Raw genomic sequence first — 16,185 nt, 5'->3', positions numbered from 1 at the left:
TGGTGTAAAATAAAAAAATTCAAAAGTTACACATTTTGGTGCACGGCAGGCTTGCGCTAAAATTTGCGACCTTTTTACTTTTCTCGCCACTCTCCTTAAAGTGGGGCAGGGTTTATTCAAAGGGGGCCCGGGCTTCCACAGATTGATTATAACTTACACCAGAAACTGGTCTGTGTATGGGTCACATCTACATCTGCTTATAGGAGGCGTGATTTGCTTTTCTGTGGCACGGACCGTCAAAGATGCACCAAATATTTTAAGATGTGTGCACTCCTTTCATGTTGGTGGAAAATTAATAAAATAATTTAGGACTATCGTTTGGCCTATGGGGGACTGATGCTACTGTTAGACATCCGTCACAGCCTCCGTTTAACGTATACGTCAGGATCTTTTCCTGCTGTATACGCTAAACATAGGCCAAAAACGTGATGTGAATGGGGCCTAATAACGGCATCATTGGACAAAAGAAGGTTGTTCATAAAATGTCACTACAAAAGCTCATCTTGTATATGATGTGATTGTTTTGTGGAATAACATGCTGCATTTTTGTGAATATTCAGTGTATAAAGCTGCAGATTTCACGTGTTTGAGACTACTTAAAATTAATTATTTTTCTTTTTTTAACTACAAACCATCCCTAATTCACCTTCAATTTATACATTTATCCCCCCCCCCCCCCCCCAGGCTGGTCGTACCACTTATCTGCAGGGAAATGGTGGAACTGCTGGATCGGGGTAACCCTGTGGTCAACCACACGAGTTTATCAAACTATGCATTTCTGTACGGAGTCTTCCCAGTGGCCCCAGGAGTTGCTATATTTTCAAGCCAGTTCAACATGGAAGTCGAGATTGTAAGTGTTAGGACTTTACTGTTGTTTAGACAGTTAGACCTGTGATATGTTGGGGGACAGGAGTCCATATAATTTAGCAGTTATCTGGTGTAGCTGTATACACAAAAAAAAAGGCATTCAGCATGATTGTATGTATAAAGGTCCCCTGCTAGGACTCTTTTTGTGGGGTCACTTTGCTCTGAGTGGCGGTTCTAGCAGACAATCAGTAGACCGCTAGAGCTGTCACTCAGAGAAGAGGGGATGGCAGAGTGCAGTGAGGAGAGCCAAGGCGCACTTGCACATCAAGTGCCCGTCTCAATGGCACTTGCAGCCGCAGAGCCGTAGGAATTAAACCTAGTTTTACTTGCATGACCGATACCAAATATATCGTTATATATATATATATATCTATATCCGGTTGGTCTGTAGATCTCACCATGTTTTGGATGGACTGGAGTAGCTTTGCTTTGCACCAGTTACATGGTTCCGGGGAGGGTATGTTGTGATGCGATAAATGCACAGTTTTTTTTATTCTAGAATCTTCTAATGACTAGTAGGTAATTGTGGAAGCCTTTATACAAGAAACAAACCCATGAAAGATCTTTCACCCTGTTCAGGCAATGCCAAGGCTCTTTGTTTGCTGCAGTGACAATCTGTTATGGTGCCGCCAGCTTAATCCTTAAACTGTTTTTCCTTCCAGATCACATCGGGAATGGTGATCAGCACTTTTGTGTCTGCTCCAATCATGTATGTCTCGGCCTGGCTGCTGACTATTCCTTCAATGGATCCTAAACACCTAGTTTCTTCTCTGCAAAATGTCAGCTTCGACATAAGCATTGTGAGCCTGGTGGCATTGGTGAGTTTACACGATGGGTGTAGAGTAACCAGGTATTGATTTGGTTTTAAAGAGAAATATAAATGCAAATTTCCTGTTACATTTTATAGGATTAGTGATATCTGTAGATTGTGAGCAGAGCCCTCTGTCCTTGTATTGTAGTGTAGCATTGAACCGGATTATAATTTTGTTTCTGGATGCTGTAACTTATTGTACAGTGGCGGCATTGAATCACTTGGCGTACATATTAGGCCCCTCTGACGCTCTATTTGATGTGTTCTCCCGGAAAAGCTCCCAACGTATACGTTAAACAGGCTGTGACAGATCAGCATAACGGTGGCCTCCTGAGCTATTTTGGCATCATTTTAACAGATTCTTCATGAAAAGCTATTGTGAAGCTCATGACTTACTGGTGTACGTTGAATAGTGGCATCCGGCTCACATGCTGTATAAGTAAATATGTACTATACGGGATGCCTCTAGATAGAATAGCGTAGTAGAATACGCTATTGTGGCTAGAAAAAAAGGATGTGTACTGCATGACGGAGGCCTATGTTTGTTTGACGTATGCGCCCGGTGCTTTCCTGATGCATACGTCATTCGTGCAGAGGAAATGCCGTGTGACAGGGGCTTCAGCCTTTAAGTGGGTTCCATCTGTTTTGTATCTGAAGTAGTAAATGGTTTATAAAATACAAGTCCGTATATCACATTTTAATATATATATTTTTTTTTAACAGGTCTGGTCTCTTGCGGTTTTGCTACTGAGCAAAAAGTATAAACAACTTCCTCATATGCTTACTGCAAATCTGCTTCTTGCTCAGGTTCGTGTCTATGTTGGAACGTCTCAACTCACTTCATTTTTAAAGGGGCTGTCTGCTAAAGCCAAGAATCAATCCGATTTGTGGCTGTCTGGACTGGAGGACTGCAGGGTGCTGACTAATTATATATAGCTGTTGATTTTAACCCCTTAACGACCTCCATATAGCGTTTTACGGCAGCCGCTCAGGGTAGTTCTTCAGAAGAGGTTTCCCCCGAATCGGACGCTCTGCTCCTTTTAAGCCCAGGATTGTTGCTTCAGGGCAATAATCGAAGACCAATATTAGTGGTCTCTGGTCATGTGAGCTCATTTAATCTCTCAGATGCAGTGGTCAATAGTGACCGCCGCATCTCAGTGGTTTTAGAGGGAAGGGGCTCCATCTCTCACCCCATCGGCACCCCGCGATGCGATCGTGGGGTACCGATTTGGTTTTTATGGCAGCCAGGGGCCTAGCAGAGGCCCCCAGGTCTGCCTTTAGTGAATGCCTTTAGTGAATGTTTAGTGAACGCCAGAGGCATGGCCTAACAGATACCGGTCAGTTTTACACTGACAGGCAATAATACATTGCTATACAGAAGTACTGTAGTGTATTATAAAAGCGATTTTAAATGATCGCATAGTAAATTCCCCTAGCGGGACTAAAAAAAATTCATTAAAGTTTGAAATAAATAAAAATCCCAAAAAAATAAAATGAAAACCCCACTTTTTCCCCTTACAAAATGCTTTATGAAGAAAAAACATTTGGACACACACATTGAACATTTACACACATTTGATATTGCTACGTCCGTAGCGACCCCCAACTATAAAACGATTACATTATTTAACCCGCACGCTGAAAGCCATAAAAACACCGCCAGAATTGCTTTTTTCTGTTCATCCTGCCTGCATGTACTCCAAAATGGTACCAATAAAAACTACTAGTCGGCCTGCAAAAAAAAAAAAAACCCTCATGCATCTATGTTAGCAGAAAAATAAAAGTTATGACTCTTAAAATTGGCAACACAAAAAACAATTTTTTTAAAAGAAAGTGTTTTTACTGTGTAAAAGTATAGAAATTTGGTAATGCCGCAATCGTAACGACCCACTGAATAAAGTTGTTGTTTATACCACACAGTAAACCGTGTAAATTTAAGATGCAAAAAATAATGGAGAAATTGCTGTTTTTGTTTGTTCCCCCCACCAAAAATGTTGTTTAATCCATAATTTATATGTACCCAAAAATGGTACTGTTAAAAAAAAAAAATACAACTTATCCCCCAAAAACAAGTCCTTATACAGCTGTGTCGATGGAAAAGTAAAAAAGTTTTTACTCTTTGAATGCGACAATGTAAAAACTTAAAAAATTGCTTGGTCATTAAGGCTTAAAATACCTTCGGTATTAAGGGGTTAAAGTTAGCTCGGTTTTCCCTTCAGCGATGCTACATGCAAAGTTAATATTTACATTGATCACCTACAGATCTTTCTCTTTTCCTCTCGTGTCATGTTCTATTCATACTATTAAGTAATAAAATCTCCTCCGACATCTTGTACGTAGACAGGCGTTGTATTGGCCGGTCCTGCTGTACATTCTGAATGTTTTTCTCTCCTCAGTTTATTACCTGCATTGGAATGGTGTTATGGAACTTCATAATCCGAGAAAGGAACAATGTGGGGCAGATCCTAGTGTTTGTAATCCTGTACAGCGCCCTCTACAGTACTTACCTGTGGACAGGTATTTTTAATATTGATGTTTAAATCAAGTACAGGCTACTATAAATGGTCAGATTGATTATCAGTATATCCATAGTAAGTTTCAGATAGTTACAGGAGGACACTGATGAAAAAAACAACATTCTTTATTTTACCCACCACCACAAAATTGTCTTTATAGCAATGTATACATGGTTGATGCTCTTATACATTTAGGCTCCATGCACACGACCATATTTTTCATCCGTAATTACGGAGCCATTCATTTCTATTGGCCACGGACACCTTTTCAGTATTTTTACTGATTGGTGTCCGTGCTGAAAAAAGTATAGAACCTGTCCTATTCTTGTCCTTAATTACGGCAAGGATTCTCCCATAGAAGTCTATAGGAGCTTCCATAAATACGGACAGCTGCGGATGTGCGTCAGTATTTACGGAAGCGTTGCTATGCAACATGCTGATATCATTTGCACCCTCCTTTTTTTTTTTTTTTTTAAGGATCCGTATATACGGATGGAATACGGACAGTATTTCGGGATAGATGAAAATATGGTCGTGTGCATGGGGCCTAAGGCCTTATGCACATGGCCGTGCCCGTGGGCCGCAGCCCGCATTTTCGGGCCGTTCTACCATACAAAGTTATGAGAGCACGGCCCGTAGAATACAAAAAGTAGGGCATGCTCCATAATTTACGGCACGGACACCCTTCTGTAGCGATACGGAAAGGTGTCCGCGACGAATGGAATTGAACGGGTCCGTAATTGCGGACCGTATTGTGGTCCGCAATGACGGAGAATTTTTTCATGGTCGTGTGCATGGGGCCTTAGACTGACACTTTCTGGAGAAATATAGCAAACCTATATCTATACCAATAGAGGCAACAGAATTGGGTAAAAGGAACTGTTCCTACAAAAGGAGGACACCTTGGAGGTACTGTATGGCAACTGTGGAAACAAAGTTATATTAGACCATTGGTTGGTTGAAAAATATTACATAGAAACATTATCTCTCTTAGTAAATCCTTATCATGATGGGGGAGGAGGAGCAAAAAACATAAATGGTTATTCTGATAATCAGAAAATGATAGGATCTTTATCAAAACAGGAAAAAATAGTCTATTGCAGCATTCATTAGCCCTATAAATTGTAATAATACAGTTAGTCCCCCAGAAATTCATTGAGGTATGTAAAAGCTGCAGAAGTTTTCATTGCAGTCTACAGAACTGTTTGTTGTGTTTCTTTTGTTGCGGTTCTTTTTTTTTTTTGTAATGGTTGAACCAAGTAACTGTTTTGATGAAGTTGAAAGTGTCATTCTGTAGGATATCACTAGGATATGTCACCAGCATATGATTTGGTAGGCGTCCGACTGCAGGAATCACTACCGATCTCTGGAATCAATGGGCAGTGAAGCGAGGTTGAAGAGGGTCTGTCACCACATTATAAGTGGCCGATCTTCTACATAATCTGATCATCGCTGTAATGTAGGTTATCGCAGTTTTTTATTTTATTTAGAAAAACTATCATTGACTGAGTTCTGACCTATTTCAGCTTTATGCTAATGAGCTTCTTAATGGACAACTGGCCGTGTTTTACTTTTTGACCAAGTGGGCGTTGTACAGAGGAGTGTAAGACGCTGACCAATCAGTGACCAATCAGCGTCATACACTTCTCCCCATTCATTTACACCGCACATATCGCGATGTGCAGCCACATAAACACACTATAACGTTACTGCAGTGTCCTGACAGTGAATAGAGATCACTACCAGCCAGGACGGGATGTCTATTCAGAATCCTGACACTTCTGTAGCGTCTGTGTGATATTTACAGCAAGTCAAGCGTAATCTTGTTTTAAATGACAGTTTACAGTGTAATCTCGCGAGATTACGCTTGCCTTGCTGTAAATATCACACAGACACTACAGCAGTGTCAGGATTCTGAATAGACATCACGTCCTGGCTGGAGGTAATGTATATTCACTGTCAGGACACTTCAGTAACGTTATAGTGTGTTTATGTGGCTGCACATAGCGATAGAGCTATATCGCTATGTGCTGTGTAAATGAAAAGGGAGAAGTGTATGGCGGTGATTGGTCAGCGTCATACACTTCTCTCCACCGTCCACTTGGTCAAAAAGTAAAACACGCCCAGTTGTCCATTAAGAATTTCATTAGCATAAATAGGTCATAACTCGGTCAAAAATGATCGTTTTTCTAAATAAAAAAACACTGCAATCTACGTTACAGCGCCAATCACATTAGGTACAAGATAGGCCACTTATAATGTGGTGACAGACTCTTTAAGTACAGTGCCACTGCATACCGAGCGCTGTCTCTGTTATTGCGACCTAGCCCAATCCGAGTGAATGCAGGTACTACAGAGTGCACTCCCATCTCGATGCTGTGTATGAACTGCATTCACTTGAATTGGGCTATGTTGCAAGATCAGTCACAGTGCTCGGTCTGGAGCCGCACTGTATTAAAAAAAAGAATAAAGGGTACTGTAGCTCCGTTTGGTCTAGGCAGCAGTGATGGCCCCAGCAGTCTGACCCTCACTGATATCCTGGTAAATACTGCAGAGTATATGGAATGTGCAGACTACCTTTACAAATCCCAACTATTTTTTTTCTTCCTAGGTTTGATCTCTTTGTGCCTGTTTTTACTAACTAAGAGAGAAGTTGGGAGTGTTCCAATTGTTATAATCTCCTTGGCTGGATGGGGGTGAGTGCTTGCTCGGTAGACGTGCATGGGACATAATGTTGAAATAATTGTTTGCATGATGTGTTTTTTTAATTTATTTTTACCCCTAGCATACCGGTGATAACCATGTGTGTTCTTGTGAGTTTTGGAGAACGTAATGTGGACAGCATGGACTCTGCTTTCTTTTATGGGGAAGCTCAGGTAAGTCTGGCAAATAAACCTAAAAAATGTCAAGAAATAGACACATTTTAACTCTTAACCCCTTCTCACCTCCGTTATGTTTTTATTTTTTTTTCATTTTCGTTTTTCCCTATCCAAGTAATAACTTTTATTTTTTTTCTGCCGATTTATAGCCTTAGGCCCCATGCACACAAACGGTCCGTGCACGGCCCAGGAGCCCGCACCGCAGATAGAACGGACCTGTCTTATTACGGCCGTGTTCTGCGGTCCGGGCTCATTGAAAATAATGGCCGCGGCCATGTGCATGTCACGCAATTTGCGGGCGGCTCGCGGCTGGCAGCCGGCCGACCCGGTTTACTGCTTTTACAATTGAAAAGCTAGTTGTTTTGAAAAAAAAAAGTTTTGTCTCCTCCATATTCTGAGAGACATTTTTCTGTCGATTTGAGCGGTGTGAGGGCTTGTTTTCTGCGGGGTGAGTGTTTCTGTAGTTTAAATTGGTACCATTTTGGGGTACATAAGCTTTTTTGATCACTTTTTTTATTCCATTTTTTGTGGGCGAGAATAGCAATTCTAGTGGTTTTATCAACTTATTTTGGACTTTTACAAACGCGGCTCTGCCAGTTATGTTTGTTAAACTTGACATTGCTTTTGGAAGGGGAATGTAAAAATTAACTTTTTAATGTTTGGCTGATGGGTAAATTCTGCTGTGACACTAAGGCTACATTCATGCGAGCGTATCGGACTTGCGCGCGTGAAAAACGCGCGTAAATCTAGTCTGTGTGCTGCGTTATGCATCAGTGTGCTTTGCGAGTGGCATGCGATTTTTACGCACTCGCAAAGCACATCACTTTTTTTTTTTTTTTTTTTCCCAAACGAATTGATGCACAAATGTGTGTGGTGCATGGTTTTCATGTACCCATTGACTTCAATGGGCGCGTAGGTGTCCCGTATAGGACATGCAGTGAGTTTCACGCAACGGACACGCGCTTCGCGATAACTCCTGCATGTGTGAATGGCCCCATTAAAATCAATGGGTCAGTGTGCGGTGCGTGATTTTCCCGCACAGCACACGGACGAATTTCACGCTAGTCTGAATGAGCCCTAAGGAGGGTGGGTCGTTATTCGCTACGCTGTAACTTCTTAGAGGGGAGGTATGTTCAGTGGGGAGGGGGTCTTGCTGTGATCAGTAGGAGGTAATTTTCTCAAAATACTGTACATTTACATCATGGTAATTGCATAGGCTTCTGTGATTAACCCCTTTAACACCCCAATAATTATTGATTGGTGTGCTGACAAAGGAAGGATGTGAATCATTGGCTTAAGGATGTATTCACACATTGTGGTTATATCGCGTCATGATATGACCACTGTGTGAATACGTGCAAAAGAGATGTGACATTGTGCACATGAATCTGAGTGTTTTATCCTCTTCTTGTTTTAATATAGATTATCAGCACCGCAGTGGTCCTGTGTGTCACCATAATGCTGTCTGGCATTTTCCTTCTGTGCATGAGTCGCAGTGGGCAAGATGGAAACTACCAGGTACTGAATCCGTCATCGCAGAGCAGCAGTAGCAGGACTGCAGATACTACCACTGAGTCCAAGTCAGAGAGTCCCATCCGGGCTAGTACGCCAACAAACTGTAGATCAGGTACACATAAGCTTCAGTCTGTTGGGTTTTAAAGGGAATTTGATGGTGGTTTATTGAACGTGTATTGGCAGTCCTTTCAAGGAACTCTACGAAGTGTCTAGCCTGGACTCTTGGCTGATATACTGTAACAAACCCTCAGCACAGGAGAGAAATTTCTGCTGCTGATGTATTTAGCTCAAACGATTGTCTAAACTGGATACATTGTAGAAAACCCTTGGCTGTTGGAAGTATTCCGGACAGTTCACACTGAGTTTTTTTGATGCTGACTTTGACACGGAAACCATGCCTGAATCAGCGTAAGAAAACCAGCTGAAATCGCCCCCCCCCCCCCCAGGGGGAGGCAGAGGTGTTCTTTTCCTACTGGCGGCTTTTGTCCGCTAGCGGCTTAAACAAAGCGGTATGTCCTTTCTTGCTGCAAACCGCTGAGCTTGCGCCGCTAGTTTCTGAGCATTTTTTGTCTGCGGTCCTTGCATTCGCTTCAATGGCTGCAGGTGAAAAACGCAGAACATTCCTGAAGGAATTCTGAGGCAGATTTTTTTTCTGCCTGCAAAAAAACTCAGTGTGAACAGTGCTTTAGATCTTAACTGGTTTTCAGCCTTTGCTTTCTGGCAGTAAATGGCAACCTTTCTTGTTTCGATGCAGAGGTTTGGAAAAAAGTGAGGTATTGAAACACAATAAAAACTGTTGCATTATTTGACAGCATGTTAAAGGGGTGACTTATCAATATTGATCTTTTGTCAGTGGGTGATAAGACTTTGTTCTATAACTAACGGCTGGAGTGCTGACCCCCTGATCTAGCGATTACTAATCATCGTTGTTTTGTTGATTTAATGTATGTTAAAAATTGTTTATCACCTATCGACAGGATAGGTGATAAATATCTGATCGGTGGGGATCCACAAGAACCTGCTTACTTTGCAGTTCCTGGGTGTCCCATAGGAACGGAGCGGTATTGCGCAAGCTCTGCCAACACCCCATAGAAACGAATGGAGAGGTGGCCGAGCATGCTCACTACTGCTCCATTCCTCTGGGGCTCCCAGGAAGGGCAAAGTAAGGTGGTTCTCGTGATCGGTGGGGGTCGGACCATAGGGACACCCACTAATCGGATATTTATCACCTATCCTGTGGATAGGTACTAAATATTGATTATAGGAAAACCCCTTTAAATATCAGGGTGGCTGTACATGTTGTGGCCGAGCCGCGGTAACCGCACATAGATTGACGCTAATTGGCGTGCTTAACCTGTACTTACACGTACAGTAGAAGCACAGCACACTTGGGTTGTCCCATCTGGCTAATAGAGTCCCATGTGAGGCTCATATGCCTTCATGAGTTTATAGACTGAGGTAGTCCTCCTGGAATAATAGTCCCACATAGTACTGAAGTTGACAGAGCTATAGACAATAGGGTTGTCATGATACCAGAATACCGATACTTCCTGCAGTATTGCGTATCCCGATACCAAAATAATAAGAAGAAAAAAAGTTCTTCCATTTTCTGATGTGAAGCGCGTGGTGTTATGAATTTAGTGCCTCCATGTGCCTCACATTAATAGTAATTAACCCCATCATGTTCCTCACTGTCATAATGGACATTTGGTGAATGTGTGAGGTACATGATGGGGTTAATGGCTTTTAATGTGAGGCACATGGAGGTTCAAAATTCATAACACCACGTGTCTCACATTAAGAAGTGAAAGAAAGCAGTTTTTATTTACAGCGTAAACCTCATGACGCTATAAAATTGTTATGCTCACGACAATACCAAATATGTGTATTTTATGTATTTAGACTTTTACTTTAATGTTTATTGTAAAAATTGTTTTTTGTTTTTTTTTTCTATTTAACATTACTTTATTTATTTTTTTTACTTTTTTATTTTTCAACTTTAATGTACTGGTATAGATCTATATGCCAGTACATTAGCCTGTGTACTGATAGTACACAGGCAGTTGTTAGGGCATACCTAAATATACCCTAACGGGAAATATGGTCCGACAGCCCTGGGACCCTGGGCTGTCTGCCAATATATGGTATGTCCCTCAATCGTGTCACATGGATTTCCTGTAATCCGATCCGTCAGCTGCAGTCCGCTTTGATTGCACCATTCAAGGGAATAGCGGCGGAGATGGGAGGTTTTCTCATCTCTGCCGTTAGAGCGGGGCTGCCTGTGGGTGTGTAATACAGCCATTGCCCCGCTCCTGACAAGTGTGCGTGGTCCTCGCTGCACTAATGACCGGTGGCGCCGACCCTGAATACAGAGAACATGGGGGTGCTTTGCAGTGCGCCCGCCATGTTCTCGGTCTTCACCGCCGGCGCTCATTAGTGCAGCGCCGGCTGCATCACGCTGAACTGCGTGCACCCACTTGTCAGGAGTGGGACAATGGATGTATTACACAGCCCCGCTCTGACTACATTCATGTGTTAAAATACTAAGCTGTGTGGCCGCACAGCTTCGTATCGAAATACATGAATTAACGGTATTGAACCGTTTGAGGGTGCACGACATTATCAATATTTTTCGCTGCATCCTGCAACCCTAATAGACAATATCCTCCGTATGGTTAAATATTCTTTAAAAAAAATCAAGGCGATAACATTGCAAATAACATTTTTAAGAGAGAATACAAATAAAACTTGTGTTGCTCGGAAAAATGTATCTCAAAGTTAGACAATAAATAGACTGTCTTTCTAGTGCATTGGCTAGAGTGCAGTAATAACATTGTGGTGTCTCCAACATACAGAGATCTGTGCATGTGGACAGGAAAACGGAGACGCGTGTCAGCCTGCGGAATCTCCAAATATGCTGAATATAAATGAGGCTCCCGGCATTGAGGACGGTACAGTATCCAGACTGTTATTATACTGGCAGCTCTATTATAAACTGTAGCTGTGATCCTTTGCTGACGTATGTGGAGATTTCTACTAAACTATGTTTAGTTTGCCTTTACATTATACAGTACGTCCAGCCTGTTTCATGACGTTTGTCTGATACAGGGGGAAAACAAAAACTGTAATGTTCCCATAACTTTATATAGGGATAATGTATGCCCATATACAAACAGTAGGAGAGGGTGCAGATGAAGGGGAGTTTACACATGGCTGGAGGGTCAGATTACACACAGAGTGGGTTTGTCATCTCTAACCAATTTGACACATATGTCTGCAGAAGAGCTGTATACACAGAATGGGGATGTTTTTACCATCCAAACTATTTACAAAGTTGCAGCATTAGTTTTTTTTTTTTTTTATCTCCGATGCATTGGAGCAATTAAAACAATGTTTGCACAAGTGAATAAAACCTTCTCAGGATTGTGTATTGTGGAGAATTCCATGCCCTCACGAGTTCAGGGGCAGATTGAGGGGTATTTTTTGAGATTTGTTGCAGCCTGTTTTATATGATGATAAATGGTTTGTAGTGGAAAAGAATACTAGACTAGTGCTAGTGTCTGCATGTTTTAGGCCAGGTTCACACGAGCATGTTACGTCCGTAAAGGACAGAACGTATTTAGGCCGCAAGTCCCGGACCGAACACACTGCAGGGAGCCGGGCTCCTAGCATCATAGTTATGTACGACGCTAGGAGTCCCTGCCTCTCTGTGGAACTACTGTCCTGTACTGAAAACATGATTACAGTACGGGACAGTTGTCCTGCAGCGAGGCAGGGACTCCTAGCATCGTACATAACTATGATACTAGGAGTCCGGCTCCCTGCAGTGTGTTCAGTACAGGACTTCCGGCCGAAATACGTTCTGTCCTTTACGGACGTAACATGCTCGTGTGAATCCAGCCTTATTGGTATTTTTTCCCCCTCAAACAGCACATGAATGTCTCAGTCGCTGCAGCTCGCAGAGATGTCCCTTGTCCCAGGAAGAGCAGCGTCAGCTGCACAGTGGAGACCGACAAATAGCCAGACATGTACTACTTTGCCTTCTTCTCGTCGTGGGGCTCTTTGCAGTAAGTGTATCCAAACTGAATATAATTTGCATACACTTTACGATGTTCATACGATCCGCATCTTCTTGCAAATTCTTTCCATCCCAAATCTAAATAATTCAAGTTTTTATAGAACATTTACTTTAAAGATGCTCCATTTTACCCTTCTCAATACATGTGTGTTCTTTCCTTTGACAGAATGTGTCCAGTTGTTTCTGGTGGCTTTTCAATCCAGAACCCGGGAAACTTTATGTGGAACTTCAATTTTTTTGCGCTGTGTTTAACTTTGGTCAGGTAGGTTCATTTCAATGTATATTGGGTCCTAATAATCACGAGCACACCTAATGTGTGGTATGACTGCCTATAAATTGGTCAGATGTTTTCTATCTTCAGTTGGATAATATATTTTTTGCATCATTTTATATTCAAGTGTTTTCCTCTAACGTTAAAAAATGCTAAATGGAATTTTTAATAGTTTGAGAAACTAGAACAATTCATTCTATTTTTGTATTTATCATAAGCATGCATTGAAAGTATAGAGCTGTGGGAGTAATATACTGAAGTCTGATGGATATAGGGGGTTGGCGGACTCTCTGTATGCAGATGAGTGACTGGAGACCAAAGAGCCCGCACTATAGCCTACAAAATGGCTAACGCTGAAGTGAAATACTTTGCCAGATCCTGAATATTCCCAATGTTTTATTATTTGAGATGTGCTTTAATATTGTCCTGTTTCTAGATCTGTAGTTCTTCACAGCAGGACTATTCTGTATTCACCATTGATGTAAAATCTGGTTGTCACAATTTCTGCAGGGCTTCCTGTCGTTTGCCATTTTTGGATTCGATAAGCACTTGATTATACTTCCATGCAAGAAAAGGTATGTTTAACATTTCTTCTTCTAATTTCTCTGCATAAAGGGGTTGTCTGGTTAAGAATATCCGTTTTCAAATAACCTATTAAGGAATTCTGCGTTAATAGAGCAGGGTCCACCATTCAGGACTCCTCTATTAGTAGGGAGGGGAGTAGCTTCTTCTCTCACTATGGGGGACCCTGTATGTCTATGCATTACATGGATAACCCATCTCTGTTTCCCTGAGTAGAGACAGACCAGGAACCACTTTATGTAAATGATACTGTATGTATGAAGGGCATTCTATGTTCACTCAGCTTTTCAATGAAATTGTGATGGGATCCTTAGTTTTGGGAGGGCTGGCCTCCATGTTCTATAGCGTTGCATAGAAGACACATCTGCAATTCACTCTCTATATAAACCTCCTCCTATTCAGCTTGCTGCTATATATTTCTTAGGCTTCAGTTGTTCTGGAATGGCAGAGAACCAAATGTCGAGGCTGAGGAGACCAGGCTTCTCGAGGAAATCCGAATGACCTGCCACCAGTTTGTACACTACCACAAAGACACGTGCATCGGGAACGTGGTCAGGGAAAGAAGGTATCACAATATTACACCAGCTAAAATGTAGAGCAGAGATTATTGTAGTGATCTAGAAAACCTTTTTAGCAATGTTTGGTTTTTAGGGTTTTTTTTTTTTTTTTTTTTTTTTAACTGGGGTTTGTAATACCAGATCGTGCAAAACTAAATGAAATCTAGTGTGTTCTTCACTATATAAAAAGTGAACGGCCCCGAAACATCCCAGACTATCCCATAATAGGAATATTCTGGAAACAATCTAGGTCTATGTTCGCACCACGAATTGCATTCTGTGTGATTATCATCGTTCTATGTTTACATAAGTGTTGCGCTTTTGCAGTTGTGCGCTTTTAGGATGCAACACATTGCAGAGACACACATAACTACTGACTGCATATACTATCCAGGAGCAAAACGTTGACTTCTACAGGTGTGTGCATATATGGCGCTGCTATGTGCACCGTTAACGTGGCGACTTTGAGATTAATCAGTTTTGTTAGGAATGATAAATACATCCCCTTAAGTTCATGAAGGTTGACTTGCACTTATTCTTAATCAGTTGATATGACGTCTTGTTCATTTCAGATTCATCAGAAAGAAAGGTCACCAGTAAGAATTGTATTTTTTTGAAACGTGTTTTTTTTTTTTTTTAACTGCATAGTGTTCTAAACACCCAATCTGGCCATAGTCAGCCATTTATAAAACTGCGTTAATGTTAGAAGTCAACACCTCCAACAACGTACAAGGCCGTGATTGATTTGTTGGCGTGTCCTATAACATCAGCAGTCCTTTCCGTTGAGGGGTTCCGTCGGAGGTTTCCGTCAGGTTAACCCCCCCCCCCCCCCTTCAACGGAAAGGCAAACTGAAACCTTAGCTTCCGTTTCCCTCACCATTGAATGTAATGGTGACGGAAACGTTGCTAATGGTTTCCGTTTGACACCGTTGTGACATGGTTCCATTTTTTTTGACGGAATCAATAGCGCGGTCGACTGCGCTATTGATTCTGTCAAAACAAAGGAACCCTGTCACGACTGTGACAAATGGAAACCATTAGCAACATTTCCGTCACCATTGTGATCAATGGTGAGGGAAACGGAAGCTAAGGTTTCAGTTTGCCTTTCCGTTGAGGGGTTACCCGATTGAAACCTCTGACTGAACCCCTCAGCGGAAGGGGAAAGCAGATGTGAACAGGCCTTACTGCCAATGCTTGGCTCTGTTTAACAGAGCTTTACAAGAACGATGTGCGAATAGAAACAAACTGAGACCTATACAGTTACTCTAAAACGTATATTGAGTTTATCAATCATTTCTTACAGCTGGTTTAAGGAATCCGTTCATCCTTAGCAGTGGACCTGCAAAAAATTTTCATTTGTTCAGGCTCTGCCCGGACACTGGGGATTTAGAGCAGTTGTCTACATTTAGCTGGCTTTAGAGCAGTGTATATGATTATAGCTTTCTTCATTCATTTTGGGAATGCATATAAAGATTTTAAGATCTATAGTAGCAAATAGGAAAAAATAGATTTTCTACTACATTTATGCAGACCTTTTTGACCACCATGAGTTTTGCTTGCAGTGTCTTCATGTTCTCACTAGTGTCATTGATGATCTATGTGCAGAGAGGGTGCCCTCTTGTGGATGATTTTGTTTGTTTTTGCCATTGTGTTTTGACCATGAAAAGCTTCTCTTTCAATCTGCTCTTCATTCCCTTTTCTTTCTGTCACATTGTAACAGTGCATGATTTCGTCATTGTCCTGTCATTTAAAGCCTGTCTTGTCCTGTTTGTCCCCACAACCATGTGAAGCAAGAGTACACGGGATAAGGAAGTGACCCCGCCACCAATAAAGGGATCAATAACACCTTTTACAGTTGTACAGACAGGACCTTGTGATTTGTAAGGGAAGATATTAAATCTGTAATGTCACATGACCAAGAAGTAACCCCAGCTTGAGACGAACTACTGGTTCTCTATATTATATTAAATCCAATCCATATATAAGAAGCCGTAAATATCTTTCATAATACATTTGTATATATATATATATATATATATATATATATATATATATATATATATTCTAAACCGTGAGTCATTTTACGCCAACCACTCTGTGACCCTTTTA

General features: G+C 41.5%; 1 protein-coding gene across 5 annotated transcripts in view; it reads left to right on the top strand.

Moving 5' to 3' along the window:
• The window catches only part of GPR155 (G protein-coupled receptor 155), a 51,316-nt gene that overhangs the window by 22,251 nt on the left and 12,880 nt on the right, over positions 1 to 16,185 (top strand). For 3 of the 5 annotated variants that reach the window (XM_075829488.1, XM_075829485.1, XM_075829487.1), the window contains exons 4-15: positions 685 to 850; positions 1,530 to 1,685; positions 2,402 to 2,485; positions 4,075 to 4,195; positions 6,806 to 6,890; positions 6,980 to 7,070; positions 8,496 to 8,700; positions 11,444 to 11,539; positions 12,519 to 12,655; positions 12,833 to 12,928; positions 13,448 to 13,512; positions 13,944 to 14,084. In XM_075829488.1, coding sequence (XP_075685603.1) covers positions 685 to 850; positions 1,530 to 1,685; positions 2,402 to 2,485; positions 4,075 to 4,195; positions 6,806 to 6,890; positions 6,980 to 7,070; positions 8,496 to 8,700; positions 11,444 to 11,539; positions 12,519 to 12,655; positions 12,833 to 12,928; positions 13,448 to 13,512; positions 13,944 to 14,084 — 1,443 coding nt within the window. The other 2 variants (XM_075829486.1, XM_075829489.1) reach the window with 2 other exon arrangements.

This window comes from Rhinoderma darwinii, chromosome 6 (genome assembly GCF_050947455.1).
Source record: "Rhinoderma darwinii isolate aRhiDar2 chromosome 6, aRhiDar2.hap1, whole genome shotgun sequence".
In the NCBI taxonomy this organism is placed as follows: Eukaryota; Metazoa; Chordata; class Amphibia; order Anura; family Rhinodermatidae; genus Rhinoderma; species Rhinoderma darwinii.
This window is presented reverse-complemented; position numbering and strand designations above follow the sequence as displayed.